At 34.6% G+C, this 18,780-nt stretch overlaps 1 protein-coding gene across 1 annotated transcript; it reads right to left on the reverse strand.

Annotated features, from left to right (window-relative positions):
* Positions 1–12,594: 12,594 nt before the first annotated feature.
* LOC18594314 (uncharacterized) lies at positions 12,595–18,324 on the reverse strand. The gene is made up of 4 exons (XM_088808282.1): positions 17,300–18,324; positions 16,064–16,207; positions 13,240–15,240; positions 12,595–13,120 (listed from the first exon to the last, which is right to left on the reverse strand). Exons 1-4 carry the CDS (start codon positions 18,282–18,284, stop codon positions 12,762–12,764), a joined length of 3,489 nt encoding a protein of 1,162 aa, XP_088664408.1. The 5' UTR covers positions 18,285–18,324; the 3' UTR covers positions 12,595–12,761.
* Between the last annotated feature and the right edge of the window lie 456 nt (positions 18,325–18,780).

The raw sequence follows: 18,780 nt of genomic DNA on the forward strand, positions 1-18,780 counted from the left end.
GTTGTACAATGTGGAAAGCAAGAAGGCTATGCTTAAACTTATAGGATAGATTATTTTGAGACATTTGTTCTTGTGGCTCATCATGACACCATCAAGTTGTTAGCAGCATTAACAGCAAGAGAAGGTTGGAGAATCAATCACCTGGATGTGAAATTTGCTTTTCTAAATGAAGTCTTAACTGAAGACATTTACATTGAGCAACCAGAAGGCCATGTAAAGCAAAGAGCTAAAAGTAAAGTTTGTAAACTTATTAAAGCACTATATGAATTAAAGCAGGCACCTAGGGCCTGGTATGAAAGAATAGATGACTATTTCAGAGCTTAAGGTTTTATCAGAAGTATAACAGAGCCTACATTATATGCAAAGAAGTTTGACAGCTCAGTTATGCTCATAGTAGCTGTATATGTGGATGACTTTATGATAACATGGCCTGATGTAGAATATCTAGAGACATTCAAAGCTCAAGTGATAACAAAATTTTAAATGACTGATTTAGGGCTCATCAGTTACTTTTTTAGTATGGAGATTATCCAAACCGATGAACAGGTTATTGTTCACCAAGCTAAGTATGCAAAAGACTTATTAAAAAAATTCAAAATGGAGTCCTGCAAACCAGTTCATACACTTTTACCTGTAGGAGAAAAATTGAGTAAGAAGGATGGAGCAGAGGGGGCAAATGGACAGGTTTATAGAAGTATGATATGTTCTCTATTGTTTCTATCAGCTAGTAGGCCTAATATTATGTTCTCAACTAGCCTTCTATCCAGATTTATGCAATCTCCATCTAAATTTCACTTTAGAGTAGCGAAGAAAGTGCTGAGATATGTCAAAGGTACAGTGAACTATGGAAACAAGTTCTGCAAGTTCTATGATTCTCAAAAAGAAGGCTTAAAACGTGATTACTACATTTGATTAGTCCAAACCAATTTGTTTGTGGAATGAAAAAAAAAAAAAACGATTCATTGACTGTCTCAGGAATGGCATATACTTTACTCTTGGCTAGCTGGTAGATCAATGATCTCTCTGGTTAAGATAAAGAACTATACTGGATTGACTTAGTGAGGTCAAGGGGTCAGCTTAACTCTCAAACCACCTGTTACGTCCTGTTCTATGTATTCAGCAGAACAACTTATGTTTTAAAAAATTTGAGATTATTTGTACAATTATCCGAGAGTAAGCTTCTGATTCCATACATTAGTCCTTAACACATGCCCGGCTTTTTTGGCTTCTAAATTCAGCATCAAGAAAACGATAATGTGCTCAAGAAAGTTGCAGATAATTGTAGACAAGGGAAGAACAATTTGTAGAGTAATGTTTTGGTAGTCTACACAGGCTGCCATTTTGCACAGGAGATTCAAGCAATGATTAAAAGTTGAAATTGTAAATTTTGATTCTGGAAACATGCTGAGATCATTCTTCCTTGCTAATTTGAAATTATTTATTATCCAGAATACCCCCTCGGCTCCTTTAAAAGGTAAAAGTGAAAATAAAGTGAAAGCTTCTTAAGTATATTATACCGACATGTTCATAAACCAGATCACAGAAAATCCAGACGATGAAACAATACTCTTAAAAAGTATAAAGAAACAGAGAGAACTTCTGACATTATTTCCGAAAACTAAGTGGAAGACAAGGGGTAGGGATATGTGACTAGTGGCCTGCTCCAGGACTTGGGACAGACTGTAATATTCGATCAATATTGGCAAGGTGAAGTGTAAAGAGCCTTTCCTTCTCAACCATTTCGTGACCTTGACTGCTAAGAGAAACTGCTGGTGTAGGCTCCCTGTGCTCAATACTTGAAACAAAATTGTTCTTTACAGAAAGGACTTCTTTTTCCTGTATGTTCAAAAGCTTTCTAGCTTCTGATGATGGTGGTTCTTGGCAGATAAAAGATAAGAGAAAGATAAGCAAAACTATGCTTAAACGAGTCATTTTAGAACACAAGGAGAAGGTACCACAGTGTATGATTAGAGGAGAGCCAGATTGTTAATGAGGCCTTGTCTAAGACATTGGTTTCGAAGTTTATATATATAGGCAAGGAATCAGAGAGCATCGTGTTGGCTAAGTCAGCTAGGTGCTAGCATGTTTGGACTAAAATAAAAGATTCATGGACTTTAAGGTAGGCACAAATCAACTACACAGCCGGTTTTTTTTGTTTAGTAAGCTTATGCATTGTTCTTGCATCTATGACTACAAACACTGAAATCTAACAGATAAAGCTTTCTTTTTATGTTTATGGAATCCACCTTTCAGCTTGCAATTTCAAGCTGTCTATGAAGGTGAAAGACCATTTCTATGGATTGTGAGATCCAACATTTTTTTCATAGATTAGAGAATTTACTTGTCTGTTTAAGCTAGTTGATTTGGCTATTAACATGATATTCTCATCACCTTCTAAGAACATAGCACATATATATTAACCTATTTTATCATTTAGAGTCAGTATAATTGCAATTATATATATATATATATATATCTGCAGGCTATGGTGTATTTGAGGACTTATTGCAAAAAAGTGGATCATTCATTGGATAGCGATTGGATGCTCTTATTGGTCATTGTAAAAGTGTATCTTTAAATCATCCAAAAAGAATAAAAGTCAAAAGCATAAACTATCCAGTAGAGGAAAGAACTGTACCATATTCCCATGCCTGGAGGGCCATTAATTTGCCTACTAATTGAATAATATGTTATTAGTCAACCATTTCTGTCATTAAAAAAACGTGTTGTGGTCATGAAGTTGGTTGGTTCTGTCATCACGGCTACCACTAGGACCTAAAAAGGAAAACAGAGTCAAAAGGATAGTTCTATAATCCAGAAAACATATATAATTGGTACATATTACTATATTGATTTGATGCAAGTCTTAGCCTGTTAGGCAATCTCTCACATATTATCTTTTTGTATGTTTGATGAGTACATAGGACAATCAAAGCAGACAAAATAGCACTGGATAGAGGTTGACAAAGTCTTTCTCAGGTTTGAAGCAAGAACTTTTGCTCTAAATTAAATCATTCAGCAGAAGTTGACAAATTCTGCAGAATGTTATTTCCTAATAACAGCTTGGCAGATTCTACTCTGTCTATGAGTTTTTTCCCATCTTTGGTGATTTTGACTAACTAAAACAGAGAAAAAAGGCCATTTGTTCTGTACATTATGCATGGCAGGCCAAATCTAACCTCACCTAGCTGGAACAATATTTTCTGTTGATTTTTCTTTGAAAAATGCATTGATTATAATTATGTTTTCCTTTCTTTTATTAATAATCAATGTATAGATATACATATCTTTTTTGGAGGCAATACATTAAATGTATTTCAATACCAAAAGTACATCTGATGAACAAATTTCAGGAACTTGTGCCATCTGCAAAGATTGATACATTTTGGCATTTAATTAGAATATAGGAAATATTGAAATAAGCTGGCCGCATTTTTTTTTTTTAAATAAAGATCTGTCATAATGTAGATTTCGAATGTGAGAGTGTGTTATAGCCGATATCAGCAGTATTTGAGTTCATGCAGGTTTAGCTTCTCTACCTATTATCAATGGCTTTTGCCTGGATGCTTGAGAGCTACCATCTCTGCTATGAAGTACAACAGAAAAGACAATTTAGCATTTTTTGTATGAGCTGCTTCATATATCGTACAAGGAAATCTGACTGGCATTTTTTATTGTCAGAAAGATGCTAGCCATTATTACAATTAAAATTGCAAATTGTGGCACATCGCAAGTACCAACATAAGAGTAAGACAACCATAATAATCTTTATTTCTTGGGCATTTTCAAACTTATTTGTTCACTAGCGATTAAGTATGAGCCTGCATTACGGCTACAGTGGGAGACAATGGGGAGACAAATGAGCCTAGTGGTGGCCACCTCCAGGACTTGGTACTGACTGCATTATTCGATCAATTTTGGCAAGATGAAGAGCAAATAGCCTTTCATTCTTAGCCATTATGTGATCTTTCTCAGTTGGAGAGGGTGGTGGTGTAGGCTTATTAGGAAGAACAGCTGGAACCAAATTGTCCTTTGGGGAAAAGACTTCTTTCTTCTCTACATTGAAAAGCATCCTAGATTGCATAGATGGTACCTGAAAGATCAAAGCAAAGAGAATGATAAGCAAAGCAAGGGTTAAGCGATTCATTTTTGGAATCCCAATAGCCTTTTTGATATTCCTAGTCTTCAATTGCGACTGATTGTGTTGCTCTGAGGGCTTTGTATGTCGTATCAGTTTGATTTTTGAGGTATATATAGATGTATGCAGAGATGGATTGCTTCACGCCATGTTGGCTAAGTCAACTTAATTGGAATATAACAACTTAAAATTTGGGCTAATTTGAAAGGAATTTTTTTGAGATATTCATGGATTTTGGGGTAGGTACAAATCAACTGCCCTGCCGGCTCTTGTTTTGTAATGCTCTTTGCTTCCAATATTTTTGTTTCCTCCTGTTTACAAACCTTGCAATTTCGAGTTATCTGCAAAAGTCAAATACCATTGTCGCTCTATTTGTTATATGCTAGATGTAAAATTCTTCATAATTCAATGATCAACAGGGATACCAAAGCCAAGTTTTTGGTAACATTGAACTTACACCACATAATTTGGAAGTTTTTCCTTTCAAGAAACAAACTGCGCGTTCCACCCAGAGAGCATGGTCTAAAGAAAATTCCTAAGGCTATCTGTATTGCAAATGTTGACTGTAACACAGTCCACTACTCTGCAATGAAAGAACCACAAGCTTTGCATGACCACCCAAAAAACCAAAAAAAAAAGAAAAAGAAAAAGGAATTGCGCATTAAAATGTTTGGTACATTGATGTTGGTGATTCCAGGTAGTTTGAACTATTGTTTTTTTTTTTTTAGGTTCATGTGCTGGAACTGCCACAATTTTTGTTGAAGGGCAAGTTGAGCACTCTTAGTTTGCAGATGGTTTTTTGTTTGAGGAAGTGCTGTCAAAAAACATTTGAGCAGCCAAGCTTGTACTAAATGTACAGTTATTCACGCCTGAGCCGCCTCTTCCATGCCATTGGGAGTCTTTGGCATCTCAACCTTAGACTAACAATGGCATGCAGGCAGCAGAAGTCAATAAAATCAAACTTTCAAAAAAATTGTTTGGTACATTGCAGTCATATGCTATGACTCCATCATAAAACACAGACTTATAAATTGATCTCTGGTATTATTGGTTTGAATTGCAGTGGGAACTTTTCAGTAAATTGAGTTGATTCTATAGATTTTGACCCTTGACAACAGCTTTGCAGGCTCTGCATAAGGTGATGATCTCAGTAAAGTTTTCGGCTTTGCCCCTTTCCAATCAGTTTTTGAAGCTAAAAGGGCAATCTGGAGGGATTTCAATCTCAAGTTTGCATGAGGTTTGGTTTTTCAACCATAGATTGGGTGTCTATGCGGCCAAATCCAACCTAGAGGAATTTGATCGTAGAGAGTAGGGGAAGATGCCGGTTTGGACAAACAGACCACAAACAAGGGCTACCAATAGAGAAAACCAACCAAGTTCCTGATACAGGAGTATATTATTTAAATTACCTGTACATTAAGTTAGGTTAGTTTAAATTATTTTTTTACTTCTTGTTCAAGAAAGTTTAGGTTAATTTACTTATTTATTTATTTTTATATAGGAATTGTAATAATCTCATATAGGAAAAGTAAGAAACTCTATTCCTTACGAATAGTTATATAAAACTCCCTTGGGTTAATTGTTAAGTATATTGAAGTTGAGAATTAATAAAAAATATATTTTTTTAATAAACATGACTGTTTATTTTTTTTAGGTTTTTTTCAAAAGAGTAAGAGATTTTAGTATGTTTGGTTTAGTCAACCAAAGTGAAAATTTAGCTCTTTTTCACTTGAGTAAGGTTTTCTAACTTTGCCAAGATTGGTAATTCACCTTAGTGGAGTTTCTAATCTCACTATGATTGGTGTCTTTCACAATCTCCCAGTATCAATTTGGTATCAGAGTGGGAGGATCATTATTCGTTATCGGGTTTTGACCCTCCTTGATTGAGTAATTTTGTCTCTTTTATTGTTTTATAGTTCTGTCATCATTTTTTTTTCTGTATCACCACATCCTTATCACTATACGATAAATTATTGCCAAGATGCCTAAATCATCAAAAAGATGTTCACAAGATCGAGGTTAAGGAATTACGTCGCCAAGTTCAAGAATTACAAGGACAACTCAAAAAACATGATGCTGCTTAAATCAATAATAGTAGCTCCAGTGATGAAGAGGATAATACCAATCTTTTCCATCAAGAATCGTCTTTTGATGAAAAAGCACTTATATGTCGTCTAGGAATTACTTCTAATAAAGATTTGGGAATCAAGGTAGACATTCTTGAGTTTGAAGGAAAGCTTCACCCTGATGATTTTCTTGACTAGTTCTAGACAATGGAAAGAGTTTTTGAGGTCAAAGATGTTCTTGATGAAAAACGTGTGAAGGTTGTGGCAACTAAATTAAAAAAAAAACACACCTCTATGTAGTGGGAAAATCTCAAACGGCAACGAGAAAGAGAAAGCCATAACAAGATTAGAACATGAGATAAGATGTGTTGAGAATTCAAACGTAAGTTTCTTCCTGAGCACTATCGATGAGAAATTTTCATTAAATTACATAAATTGAGGCAAAAAATAATGTCAGTGGTAGAATACACGTTAGAGTTCGAACAACTTCACAATAAGTGCGATTCTCATGAACCTAAAGAACAACTTGTAACTTATTATCTTGGAGGTCTCAATGTTAAAATTGTAAATATTGTTCAACTACAACCATATTAGAACTTAAATGATGACATCAGATTAGTGTTAAAGGTTGAGAACCAATGGTCACAAAAAAGCTCAGTGAGCTCATCTAGACAAAAAGATTCTACTTCAAACCATGGAAGACAAAGTTTGCTAACCATTCTACCTCCAAAGGTACACTCTTCCAAAACTACAAATAATAATGATAAAAAACTGATTCTACTCATGTGTCTAATGTTAACAAGAAGTGCTTCAATTGCCAAGGATTTGAGCATATTACTTCTGATTGTCCAAATTGAAGAATTATCTTCCTAGTTAAAAAAAAAAAATGGAAAAACCTATCATGAAAGAAGTAGAGGATGAGTTAGAAATATTCAACGAAGATGAGATAAAAGAAATTGCTGCTGACCATAAAAAAGCTCTTGTTTTTTGTCATAACCTTAATACTGCTATGATGATTGAAGATGAAAGTTGGCTTCACCACAACATCTTCTATACAAGGTGCACTTCCCAAGAGAAGGTTTGCAATGTCATTATTGATCTTGGCAGCTGTGAAAATATTGTTGCTAACTACATGGTGGAAAAGTTGAAGCTTTCAACTAAAGTACATCTTCATCCTTACAAGTTACAATGGCTGAGAAAAGAAAATGAAGTTAAGGTAACGAAATATTGTTGTGTTCAATTCTCTATTAGAAATAAGTATCAAGATGAAATCTAGTGTTATGTTATCTCAATGGAAGCATGCCATATGTTGTTGGGACGCGCATGGCAATATGATCATAGATCTCACCATGATAGATACAAAAATACTTATACCTTCGTCAAGGATAGAGTGAAAATTATGTTGACTCAACTAAAGCCAGAAGATTGCCCGAAGAGACAAAAGGAAGATAAAGCACTCATCACTATGTCTAGCTTAAAAAAAGCTTATCGTGAGTCAAGCTTCTTATACCTCTTACTAGTTTATGAGGATAATGAAGGTTTTTCATCCCTATCCAAGGATGTTAAGCCTATAATTGAGGAGTTTTGTGATGTTGTACTTGATGAGATACCTCACGGACTACCACTAGTGCGAGATATTCAGCATTCCATCGATTACATCCTGGTTCTGTAATCCCAAATAAGCATTTTATCACATAAGCTCGGAAGAGTATAAAAAGTTACAACATCAAGTCAAACAACTTTTGGAGAAAGGCCTGGTAAGAAAAAGTGTTAGCCCTTGTGTTGTTCTTGCTTTTTTAGTTCTAAAAAAAGATGGAATATGGCATATGTGCATTGATAGTCATGCTGTGAATAAAATCACCATCAAGTATCGTTTTCCTATTCTTAGACTTGATGATTTATTAGATCAATTACATGGTACTATTATTATCTCCAAGATTGATTTGCATAATGGTAATCACCAAATTTGAAAGTGACCTGGAGATGAATGGAAAACTGCATTTAAAACTCGTGATGGGTTATATGAATGGACAATTATGCCATTTGGTTTCTCTAATGCACCCAACACCTTTATGCACTTAATGAACTAGGTATTCCACCTTTTTTATTGAGAGGTTTATTGTAGTTTATTTTGATGATATTTTGGTGTATAGTGGAAGTCAGAAGGAGCATTTTAAACATTTATGGCAGATCTTTGAAGTACTTCGAGAGCAAAAGCTTTTTGCTAACTTAAAGAAGTGTGAATTTATAACAAATAAAGTTATCTTCTTGGGATATGTTGTGTCAAGCTAAGGAATTGAAGTGGACCAAAGCAAAGTTGATGCTATTATCAACTGGCCAATTCTAAAGTCACTTCATGATGCTCGAAGCTTTCATTGATTGACTTATTTTTTATCGATGTTTAACAAAATTTTAGTTTTATTACTGCCCCATTTATGAATGCCTTAAGCAAGAAAGTTTTATATGGAGTATTAAGGCACAACATAGCTTTGAGGAATTGAAAGAGAGGATTACTAAGGCTCCCGTTCTTGCACTTTTAAATTTTGTTTTGGTGTTTGAAGTTGATTGTGATGCCTCCAACGTAAGTATTGGTGCTATTCTATCTCAAAAAGGATGACCAATTGCCTTCTTTAATGAGAAACTCAATGATGCAAAGTTGAAATACTCAACATATGATAAAGAGTTTTATGCCTTTATTTGAGCCCTAGACCAATGGAGCCACTATTTGTTGCCAAAGGAATCCGTCTTGTATTTTAAACATGAAGCCCTCAAACATCTCAACTCCAAACACAAGCTTAATCGTCGACATGCAGCTTGGAGTGAGTTTCTTCAAGCCTTTCCAATTCTCGTCAAGCACAAGTCAAGTGTACAAAACAAGGTAGTTGATGCCTTAAGTCATTGCCTTACTCTTCTCTCCACTTTACAATTGAAGGTTGTTGGTTTTAAAGTTATGAAAGAATTTGTATGAGAAAGATCTTGAATTTGGTGAGATATGGAAGTTTAGTTCTCAACATCTTTATCGACAATTTCACCAACAAAAAAGGTATCTTTTCAAAGATAACCAGCTGTGCATCCTTCAATGTTCTTTACGTCAATCTATTATTTGAAAATCTCATAATGGAGGATTAGTTGGACATTTTGGGAGAGACAAAACATTGACTCTTGTGAAGGAAAAATTTTATTAGACCAAGCTAGAATAAGATGTCAACTAACATATTTGAAGGTGTTGTACTTACCACCTTGCCAAGCTTGGAAATTAAAATATTGGTACGTATAAATTGTTACCCATTCTTGAAGCTCCTTGGGTAGATGTGAGTATGGATTTTGTTTTAGGTTTACCAATGACCCAAAGGTAAAAGGACTTTGTCATGGTAGTCATCGACAAATTTTCCAAAATGGTTCTTTTTGTGCCATGCCATAAAACAGATGATGCTTCTCACATAGCTAATTTGTATTTCAAAGAAATTGTACATCTTCATGGAATTCCAAAAACCATCACTTTAGATTGAGATGTGAAGTTCAAGAGTCATTTCTAGCCAACTCTTTGGAGGAAAATAGAGACTCACTTGCAATTTAGTTCAACAAGTCACCCTCAAGTGGATGGTCAAACAGAAGTGGTCAACAAAAGTTTGAGAAACTTATTGGAAAGCTTTGTGAGTAAACACATTTGCCAATGGGATCTTGTGTTAGTACAAGCAGAGTTTTCTTACAATAATTATGTGAGCCAAACCATTGGAATATCTCCATTTGAAGTAGTATATGGAAAATGTCCTCTTAGTCTTTTGAACCTTCTTGCGTTACCAATTACTCATGAATTTAATGCTAATGCTGAAGAATGTGCTAAGCAAATCAAGAAGCTTCATGAAGAGGTCCTAGAAAAGATTATTCATCAAACTGCCAAATACCAAAAGCAAGCCAATAAGCACAACAAGCTACTTAGTTTTAATGAAGGGGACTTAGTGTGGATTCACTTAAGGAATAAACGTTTTCCTAAGTCTTGTGCAAAACTATTTCCTCTAGTTGATGGACCATTTCAAGTCTAGAAACGTATTGATGAAAATCCTTACAAGATCGAACTTATTGGAAATTATGAAAGTTTTTCTACTTTTAACGTAGTTGATCTCTTTCCTTACTATAGAGGAGACGAAGAAGACATGGATATTGAAGGCAATTTTTCTCTAATCTAGGGAGAATAATATATGAGAATATTATTTAGGTTACTTGTACATTAAGTTAGGTTAGTTTAAGTTATTTTTTTACTTTATTTGTACTCCAAGAAAGTTTAAGTTAGGTTATTTATTTATTTATTTTTATATAGGAATTGTAATAATCGCAAATAGGAAAAGTAAAAAACTCCATTTATTAGGAATAGTTATATAAAGTCGTCTTAGGTTAATTGTTAAGCACATTAAAATTGAGAATTAATAAAGAATATTTTCTTTAATAAACAAGAGTGTTTACTTTTTTTAAGTTCTTTTTAAAGGAGTCACAGATTTTAGTATCTTTTGTTTGGTCAACTAAAGTGGAAATTTGGCTATTTTTCACCTTAGTGTGGTTTTCTAACTTTGCCAAGATTGGTGATTCACCTTAGCAGTGTTTCTAACCTCGCCACAATCTGTGTCTTTCACAATGCCCAAGTGTTTTCACAATGTCCTAACGTCAGTTACTCTGCGAATAGGTCCATTAGTCCTAGAGTCAATTGGACTGATCAAGGTATAGATTGTCATTAAATATAGACTTAATAGCATAATATTATGTAATAGAGGTTTTTTTTTCATATTAGTGTAATAATAAGGAGTTATTGATAATTCTATAAAATAGAATTATGTTTTTATCTCAAATTATTCTTAAAAGTTAGCTAAGTTCTTGAGTTTAGATTAAAATTTAGTTATTTTTAGTTATTTTTCTAATTAGTTTATTTTTGTTAAGTTATTTTAATTTTATTTATTTTAGTTTAGTTATTATTTATTAGTTTTTTTATTTTTATATGATTCTAGAAAATTAAGGCTTAATTGGGTGAAGTAAGGTGTTTAAGGAGTTCAGATCCTATTCGTAGATGTCGCGATATTTTGAGCATAACTCTCGTTACAGAACTCTAAATAATACGATTTTTTTACCATTAGAAAACTAAGAGACAGAGCTACAACTTTTGTGAAGATCACTTTACCCAATTCTAGTTTGAAGATATGTTTCCTTGTCAGTTGCCAAGAATTCTCCCCACCTATGCCCTATAGCTTTGAAAGTATTGGCATGCCAAAGTTTTATCGGGACATCTGTTTTATCTTACCCAGAGTCTTATATCTCTTTCTTGATGTGCTAAAGTTAGTGGTGTGATAGAGATAAACCAAAACTTAAAGATTTCAGCAAAATTCTCCAGCATGGCCTCCATCATTTGCTGATCTTCGAAGCTGAGAAGTACCGATATTCCTCCAATGATCCTCACTTGGGTTTTAATCCCTTCACCTAACAAACCTTCTTTGATGGCATCATATGTCACTTTAGCTTTGGGCCTCCCAACTGCACTACTTTTAACCCACATCATCTTATCATCAAGAATATTAGTACTAACTGTTATCACCCCCTTACTAATTTGGTGTTGTCCTTCCTTATTGCCTGACACTCTCTTCTTATCATCGGCCATGGTGGCTTTCTTTCCCTCATTGTTTGTCATCTCCTTTGATTTCTCTCCCCAATTTTCTATATTCTTCACATGTTTTTAACCTATTCCAGCAGCATTTTCCGTTGCTCACACAACATCTCTGTAGGTCCTCTTATCCTTATTTTGGATTTTATCCACTCGCTCACTTCTACTTTCAACTGTTAGAAACTTTCTTCCTTCTCTCTGATCCTTTCTTATCGGTTCTGCCTTTAAACCATAACCCTTTTACCGTCCAGCTACTGATGGCCTCCCCAGTCCCCACTACAAAGCTTTCTCCATTTCAAACCTTTCCCTATATCTTACAAATGCAAAAGCTGTTGATCTCCCCTTGTCTTGAAAACTTTTCCTCGGCATGAACACATCTTCAATCCGTCCATACTCTTCAAAAGCACCTTTGATTGCCGATCAAGTAACCTTTTTCTCAAGTTGTAGACAGATTGAGAATAAGCTATCTAACCACCTTCTCTCACCCATCGTTCTCAAAGGATAGGGAGTGCGGGCTTAATTACCCATTTACCTTCTATTGTTGCAAAAGAAAACCGAGACCTTGTCTTTTGGGCACTTTAAAAGAGTATATCAAATGAACAAATACTAAAAAACACAAGACACATAAAACATATAGATTCCTCTGTCTGATCTTGCCTCCTGCAAGTGAACTAGAAAGGGTTGTTAACGTGGGTTCTGCACTGATTTATTCTCAGTGCCATCCTAATTCTATTGATGAATATATATTTTTGTGCTAATTTTAAATCATTCTCAATTTTATTTTCACAAAAGAAAAAGCAAACAGTTAAAAAAGTACACAGTATTTCTAGCTAATTGGAAATGTGAAACAAGCCACGGTATCAAGTATCAACTGAAGGACAACAAACATGTACGAGTTGCAGAATATTGGCTTTTATCGAACCCGTTCAATGTCTTTTAGAAACTTGATTTTGATCTTTTTCAGCTTCACAACAACATTTTTCATGTCAATCCTCTCCTCAGGTAAATCTGCAGAACATTCAGTACCCAATTGCATAATGGACAAGGCACAATCCTTTGCTGCCAAGTGTTCTCTCTCTCTAGAACTTAGCAAATTTTTGTCCACAACTTGAATTACTGTAGATGGTAAAGACTGTTTCACCCAATTCTTCAAGCTCATTTCTTCTGAAAACATTTCATCTGTGGGCTTTTTTCTTGTGAAGATTTCCATCAAAAGAATGCCAAAACTGTAGACATCACCTTTTATAGAAATAATTCCTTCCGCTCCATACTCTACATATGAATTTAAATTCATCATCAATTGATTAAACCGTGCATTCATGTTCCATCAAAATAAAAAAGATAAAAGAAAAAAAAAGTTAGAAATTGTTTGAAGTAAAGACTTGCATTACCTGGTGCCATATACCCAATAGTTGCCAATGTCATTGTTTGTATCACTGAGCCCTCTTCACCTAAAAGTTTTGCTATGCCAAAATCAACCAAATGTGCACCCATATCTTCATCTAGAAGGACATTGCTAGGCTTTAAATCGCAATGCACCACGGATGTTGTATGGCCATGATGGAGATACTCTAAAGCAGATGCAACATCTATCATTATGTTCAGCCTTTGCAAGATATCTAGAAAATGGTTGTGAGAATACAACCACTTCTCCAGGCTTCCGTTAGGCAAGAACTCTAATACCAGAGCTTTAAAATCAATTTTACAGCAACTACTGATGATTTTGACCAAATTCCGATGGCGAATGTTTCGAAGGACCTCACACTCAACTTCAAAGCTCTTAAAGGCTTTTTCTAACTCCAAATTGAACACCTTCACTGCGATGCTCGTTCCATCTGGCAGTGTCCCTTGGTATACTGAGCCAAAACTGCCGACACCAAGCAAATTGCTTTCACAAAATCCATCAGTAGCTTGTTGAAGCTCGTGATATGAAATTCTCCTCCATGTTGCTAAAGGTAAAATATCTCCATAACTTGGCAAGCTTGCTTTCCTTTTTTGACTTCGTAAAAAAATGATGATCAAGGCCAGTGTTATAATTGTTGTGGCAACTACTGTTGGCAGAATATATTTTAGAAGCTTTGTGATCTTCCTGGATCGACTATGAGCGTTAGTTTTGCACGGTGGGAGGTGCAATCGAGCGGCACCACACAATGCTTGATTCCCCATAAATGATTGAATCGAGTAGTTTGAGAATGCTCCTCCGTCAGGAATTTCTCCTTCAAGTCTATTGAATGAGACATTAAAATATTTGAGATTCCAAAGCTTCTCTAGGGATCTAGGAATTGTTCCAGATAGATTATTTCTTGACAAATCCAAGAATTCCAAGTCTATCATGCCACTAGTCGACTGAGGAATGGAGCCCTGCAACTTATTACTAGATAAGGAAAGATGGGTAATGCCTTTGAGATCCCCAATACTAGCCGGTATATCCCCTGATAATTGGTTTCCTGATAAATCCAAATCAATCACAACCTTCCATTTTCCAATATCAATTGGGAGAGGGCCAGTTAAGGAATTCGAAGACAAATTCAAATGCAAGATATCTTCCAGTCTTGTCAAGTTTAAGGGTATTGAGGATGTAAAACTGTTAGAGCCTAAGAGCAGAGATCTTAGAGAATTGAGATTACCCAAGCATGCCAGTATTGGTCCAGAAAGTTTGTTGTTGGTGAGAAGTAATAAACTCAAGCTCTCCAAACGGCATATATCAACTGGGATCGATCCTTCTAAATCATTGTCTTGCAGAGAAATAGATTGTAGGTCTCTTATTCTGCCAACAGTTGTAGGAATCGTTCCAGTCAATTTATTGTTGTCTAGGTTCATGTCCACCAAGCCGCTTAAGTTCCCAATTTCTCTCGGGATGCTGCCCTTGATGTTGCACCCAGTAGCAGAGAAAACTTCAAGAAAACTTGAGAGATTTCCAATCGAAACCGGAAGTTCAGTATTGATTAATGGATTTTTATCAATGTACAAATATTTCAAGTTTCTACAGTTTGTCAAAGATGAGATGAAGCTCATTTCTGGGGATGAAAGTTTACTAGAGAAATTGTTTTCATGCAGGTTGAGATCTTCTAGATTTCTTAGATTGCCAAAGGTGTCCGGAAGAAAGCCAGAGAAGAAATTCCCTTGCAGCTCAATGCTAATAAGCTGGGAGGCATTGGAGAGAGAGGATGGGATTTCTCCATCGAGTTGATTTTCTCCAAGATAAAAGTACTCAACTTGTGGAAGCCAAAGAGTTTCCGGAAGATGGCCTGACAGGCGATTTGCTTGCAGTGACAACTTCTGCATAGTTGAGCTGTTAAAGATAGCAGGAGGGATAGGACCAAAGAGTTTGTTATATCCCAAATATAAGATCTCCAAATTAGAAAGGCTGGTAATCTCAAGTGGAATTGCACCTGCCACAAACTCCAAATCTAACCTTTAAGTACCCCAAAAATTTTTTCAAAGTACTATTTTTCATAGTTGGATATACTCTATATCAAGTACGGAAATATTGAAAGAAATTAAAGTTGGTTTGCATATGCCTAGTGGAAATGGTAATTAAAAATTTCAAGTAAATTTCTTATTTTATAGATTTTCACTGGAGTAAATAGTAGGGAAATGAGAATTATAAAATCAAGCACCATGTACTTATGTATCTCGTTCTCGTTTATTATGGTTATCAGCAATCTATGTAATCAACAACCTAGGCAATCAAATGCATTCCCCTGAACAATCTATTTGTAATCAAACACATGTTGATAATGAAGCAATTATACAACAATTTCAATTTATGAAAACACATGCGACAACTGTTAAAGAATATCTTTATATTTAATAATTCCTTTTTTATTATAAATTCGTGTCTTCATTTTTTGTAATGACACTGTTGTTATTTAAAAATTATGTATGAAAGATATATATTCATATATTTGTGTATTATGAAAGATAATACTCTTCAAGTCCACTTTTAGATGTTCCCTTTTGATTTTTAAGGAGATCAGGAAAAGAATTATTGACTTTAGTGTATTTTATACTAAAACTTTTATATTTTTTTAAAATTGTTCCATGATGTTTATGTCAAAAAATAAATTTCTTATTGTTTGGTTTTTCATTCTTTAATAAGGAATGCAGGTGAAACCGTGAGAGTTCAAGAGTGTGAACTGTGAAGAATATTACTCAAATATCTAAAATGGTTGCAAGTAAAATGGCAAAGTGGAGGAAAAGAAGAATTGATACCTGTGAAATTATTAAAGCTTAAATCAAGAACTGTAAGAAGAGTTAGGTTTCCAATAAATGAAGGAATGGAACCCTCTACTCTATCGCCTGCAAAGCTTAACATCTCTAAACCAATAAGGTCACCAATTTGCCTTGGAATTTCACCTGCAAAATCACAATGGAAAATGGGAAATCAATGAGAATATTTGGTCAAATATGTGGGATAAATTCAAATGAATATTGCGGAAGTTAACCATCATTTTTCTAAGGGACTTTCCTCTTCATGGTCCCATTTTTTGGTCTAGCACTAATCTACCATTTAATTCAACCTTTTTGCTTTTTGATTTGGTATAAGTAGGGGCCTCCATCTCTTAAAATCAAATTCCTATTGGTTTAACTAAGGACAAATAGTCAACCATGTCTTGAATGGTGCATTAATCTAGTATATTTTAATTTAAAAATCTTAAATTCAATTATGCTTAGGGGATGATATTCAGAAGAACATATGGAATTATTTTCCATTGAATAATCCAAGACCTAATGAGTTTCCTATGTAAGAGGAATAAAAAAAAAGAAAGGGGTAACTTAATTAATTTAATTATACCTAAGTTTAGATAATAAATAAATAGTAATTGTGAGGCATGAAACTTACAAATAAGTACAACAAATCTATAATCAACCTAAAATTTAATTCATTATTGCTCATGATAGGCCTAATTGGTTTGTAATTAAAAGCAAAGATAGCCAAATCTAATCGCTGTTGGATTTATATTTATCATCAATTAATAATTTCAAAACATACTTTGCACACAAAATAGATAAATAAAAGAGGGTTTTCAATGAGAAGTAGATTGTATCAAACAGCAAAGGAAAAGTTAAATCCAATCACTACAACATTTTTTACTTTGCAAAAAAAAAATTATAACCATAGGTGAAAAATATACAATCTTAAAGCTGCACTTAGAAAAAGTGCAATCTTAACCAATGTATAGAAAAGTATGGCTGTACTTTTTTATGAGATTCAACAACAAAATTAATATGTAGTCGTATACTATATGACTACAATCTTAAATCATACGCTGTAAACAAAATATTAATTAACAAGATCCAATTTTTAAGTATTTATAAGCACTCTAAACGAATAATTAATTATTGTAAACAAAATATAAAATTGAAAATCAATAATAAATTGGAATTTCCAATTAAGAGTAGTTGCATTTTTTCCTAGATGCCAAAGCAATTTTGGGCTCGGATTACCTTTAAAGTTGTTCCAGCTAATGAACAATTGCTTGAGTGTAGTCAAATTCCCGATTCCTTCAGGCACAGTCCCCTCAAATTTGTTGTGAGACAAGAATAAAACTTGTAATTGTTCATGCTTGAATAAACCTGCCGGGATTCCACCCGAAAATTGGTTCCTATCCAAATAAATATATTGTAGTTCAGGAAGGTGATCAAATATATCGGGAGGTAGATGACCAGTGAGATTGTTAAAGCCAAAGTCAATGATTTGGAGAGAAGATAAGTTGAGTGGGATGGATGGTATGGAACCAGTTAGATAATTGCTTTTGAGTTCAACATCTTGTAATGAAGATATGTTGAAGATTGAGGAGGGTATGGAACCTGAAAGCTGATTATTCTGCAAATATAACATCTTCAAGCTTGTAAGATTTCCAATTTCTTCAGGAATCTGTCCTTTCAGATTATTTTTATGCAAATCCAAGGTCTCTAGCTTTGGCAAATAGCACAGAGAAGAAGGGATAACACCCGTGAAGTAATTTTTTTGCAAATACAAGCTTTCAAGTTTAGGAAATGAATCAAACCATGATGGGAGTTCCCCGGTAAAGTTGTTCTTAGCAAAGCTTATATATCTCAGCCGATGCAAATTAGCCAACTCGACAGGTAATGAGCCTTCAAAACCGTTTTCTTCGATGTTGAGCAATGAAAGAAAAGATAAATTTCCCAAGTGGGGTGGGAGAGTTCCTGTTAGACTCAAGTTAGAAAGACTAAGAGCTGTGACTCTTTGGTGCTTGGATCCGCAACTGACACCAACCCAATTGCAAACAGAGGTAGATATAGACCAGTTGGCTGCCAAGAGGTTTTGAGGATCATGGACATTAGCTTTGAATGCAAGAAGAGCTAGTTGGTCTGTGGTGATGTTGGCTGATTCCATGGACAAGGAAAAACAATTACGCAATAGCAACAGCAGCATAAGATCAGTAAGAGTGAAGTGAGGATTTGTCATGAGTTTGAGTGGGATGAGGAACAGGAAACACCGCCTGTCTGGCAATTGAGAAAGAAATGATTGTTCTGTCTTTAAATATGTATTTTGATGTTGGAATAGAGGAATTTAGTAGTATTTCTTATTTCGACAGTGGGCGCTTATCTTGGATTAATCTTTATACCGGGAAGGCCTAAATGATTGTTATGAAATTGCACTATGAGGCATTCAATCCAAAATTACATGCTAATAATAGGCAAAAAGTATCGTGTTGCATATAATTTATATGAAATGGTAACAGATTTACTTGGATAAGTCAAGACTCGAGAGTTAATTGTTCTAAAAAAATTTCATGTCTAGAAAATGTGGTTAATCCAAACTTCAAAATCTGGTTCCCTACTTAAAGCCAATGGATTAAAATACAAAACTGACAAGAAAAGTATGGGATTAGGGCAATATTAAACTTTTAATTAAATTTCCTTAATAAATTTCACAAAGGACAACTGATTTAGCTTTTGCC

This window comes from Theobroma cacao, chromosome 7 (assembly GCF_053813885.1).
Source record: "Theobroma cacao isolate CCN51 chromosome 7, ASM5381388v1, whole genome shotgun sequence".
NCBI lineage: Eukaryota > Viridiplantae > Streptophyta > Magnoliopsida > Malvales > Malvaceae > Theobroma > Theobroma cacao.

Coding starts and splice junctions, on each gene's coding strand:
- LOC18594314 (XM_088808282.1), bottom strand. CDS start 18,284: ATGACAAATCCTCACTTCACTCTTACTGATCTTATGCTGCTGTTGCTA. Junction 16,208..17,299: donor TAGCTGGAACAACTTTAAAG/GTAATCCGAGCC, acceptor GTGATTTTGCAG/GTGAAATTCCAAGGCAAATT. Junction 15,241..16,063: donor AAGCTTTAATAATTTCACAG/GTATCAATTCTT, acceptor AGTTTGTGGCAG/GTGCAATTCCACTTGAGATT.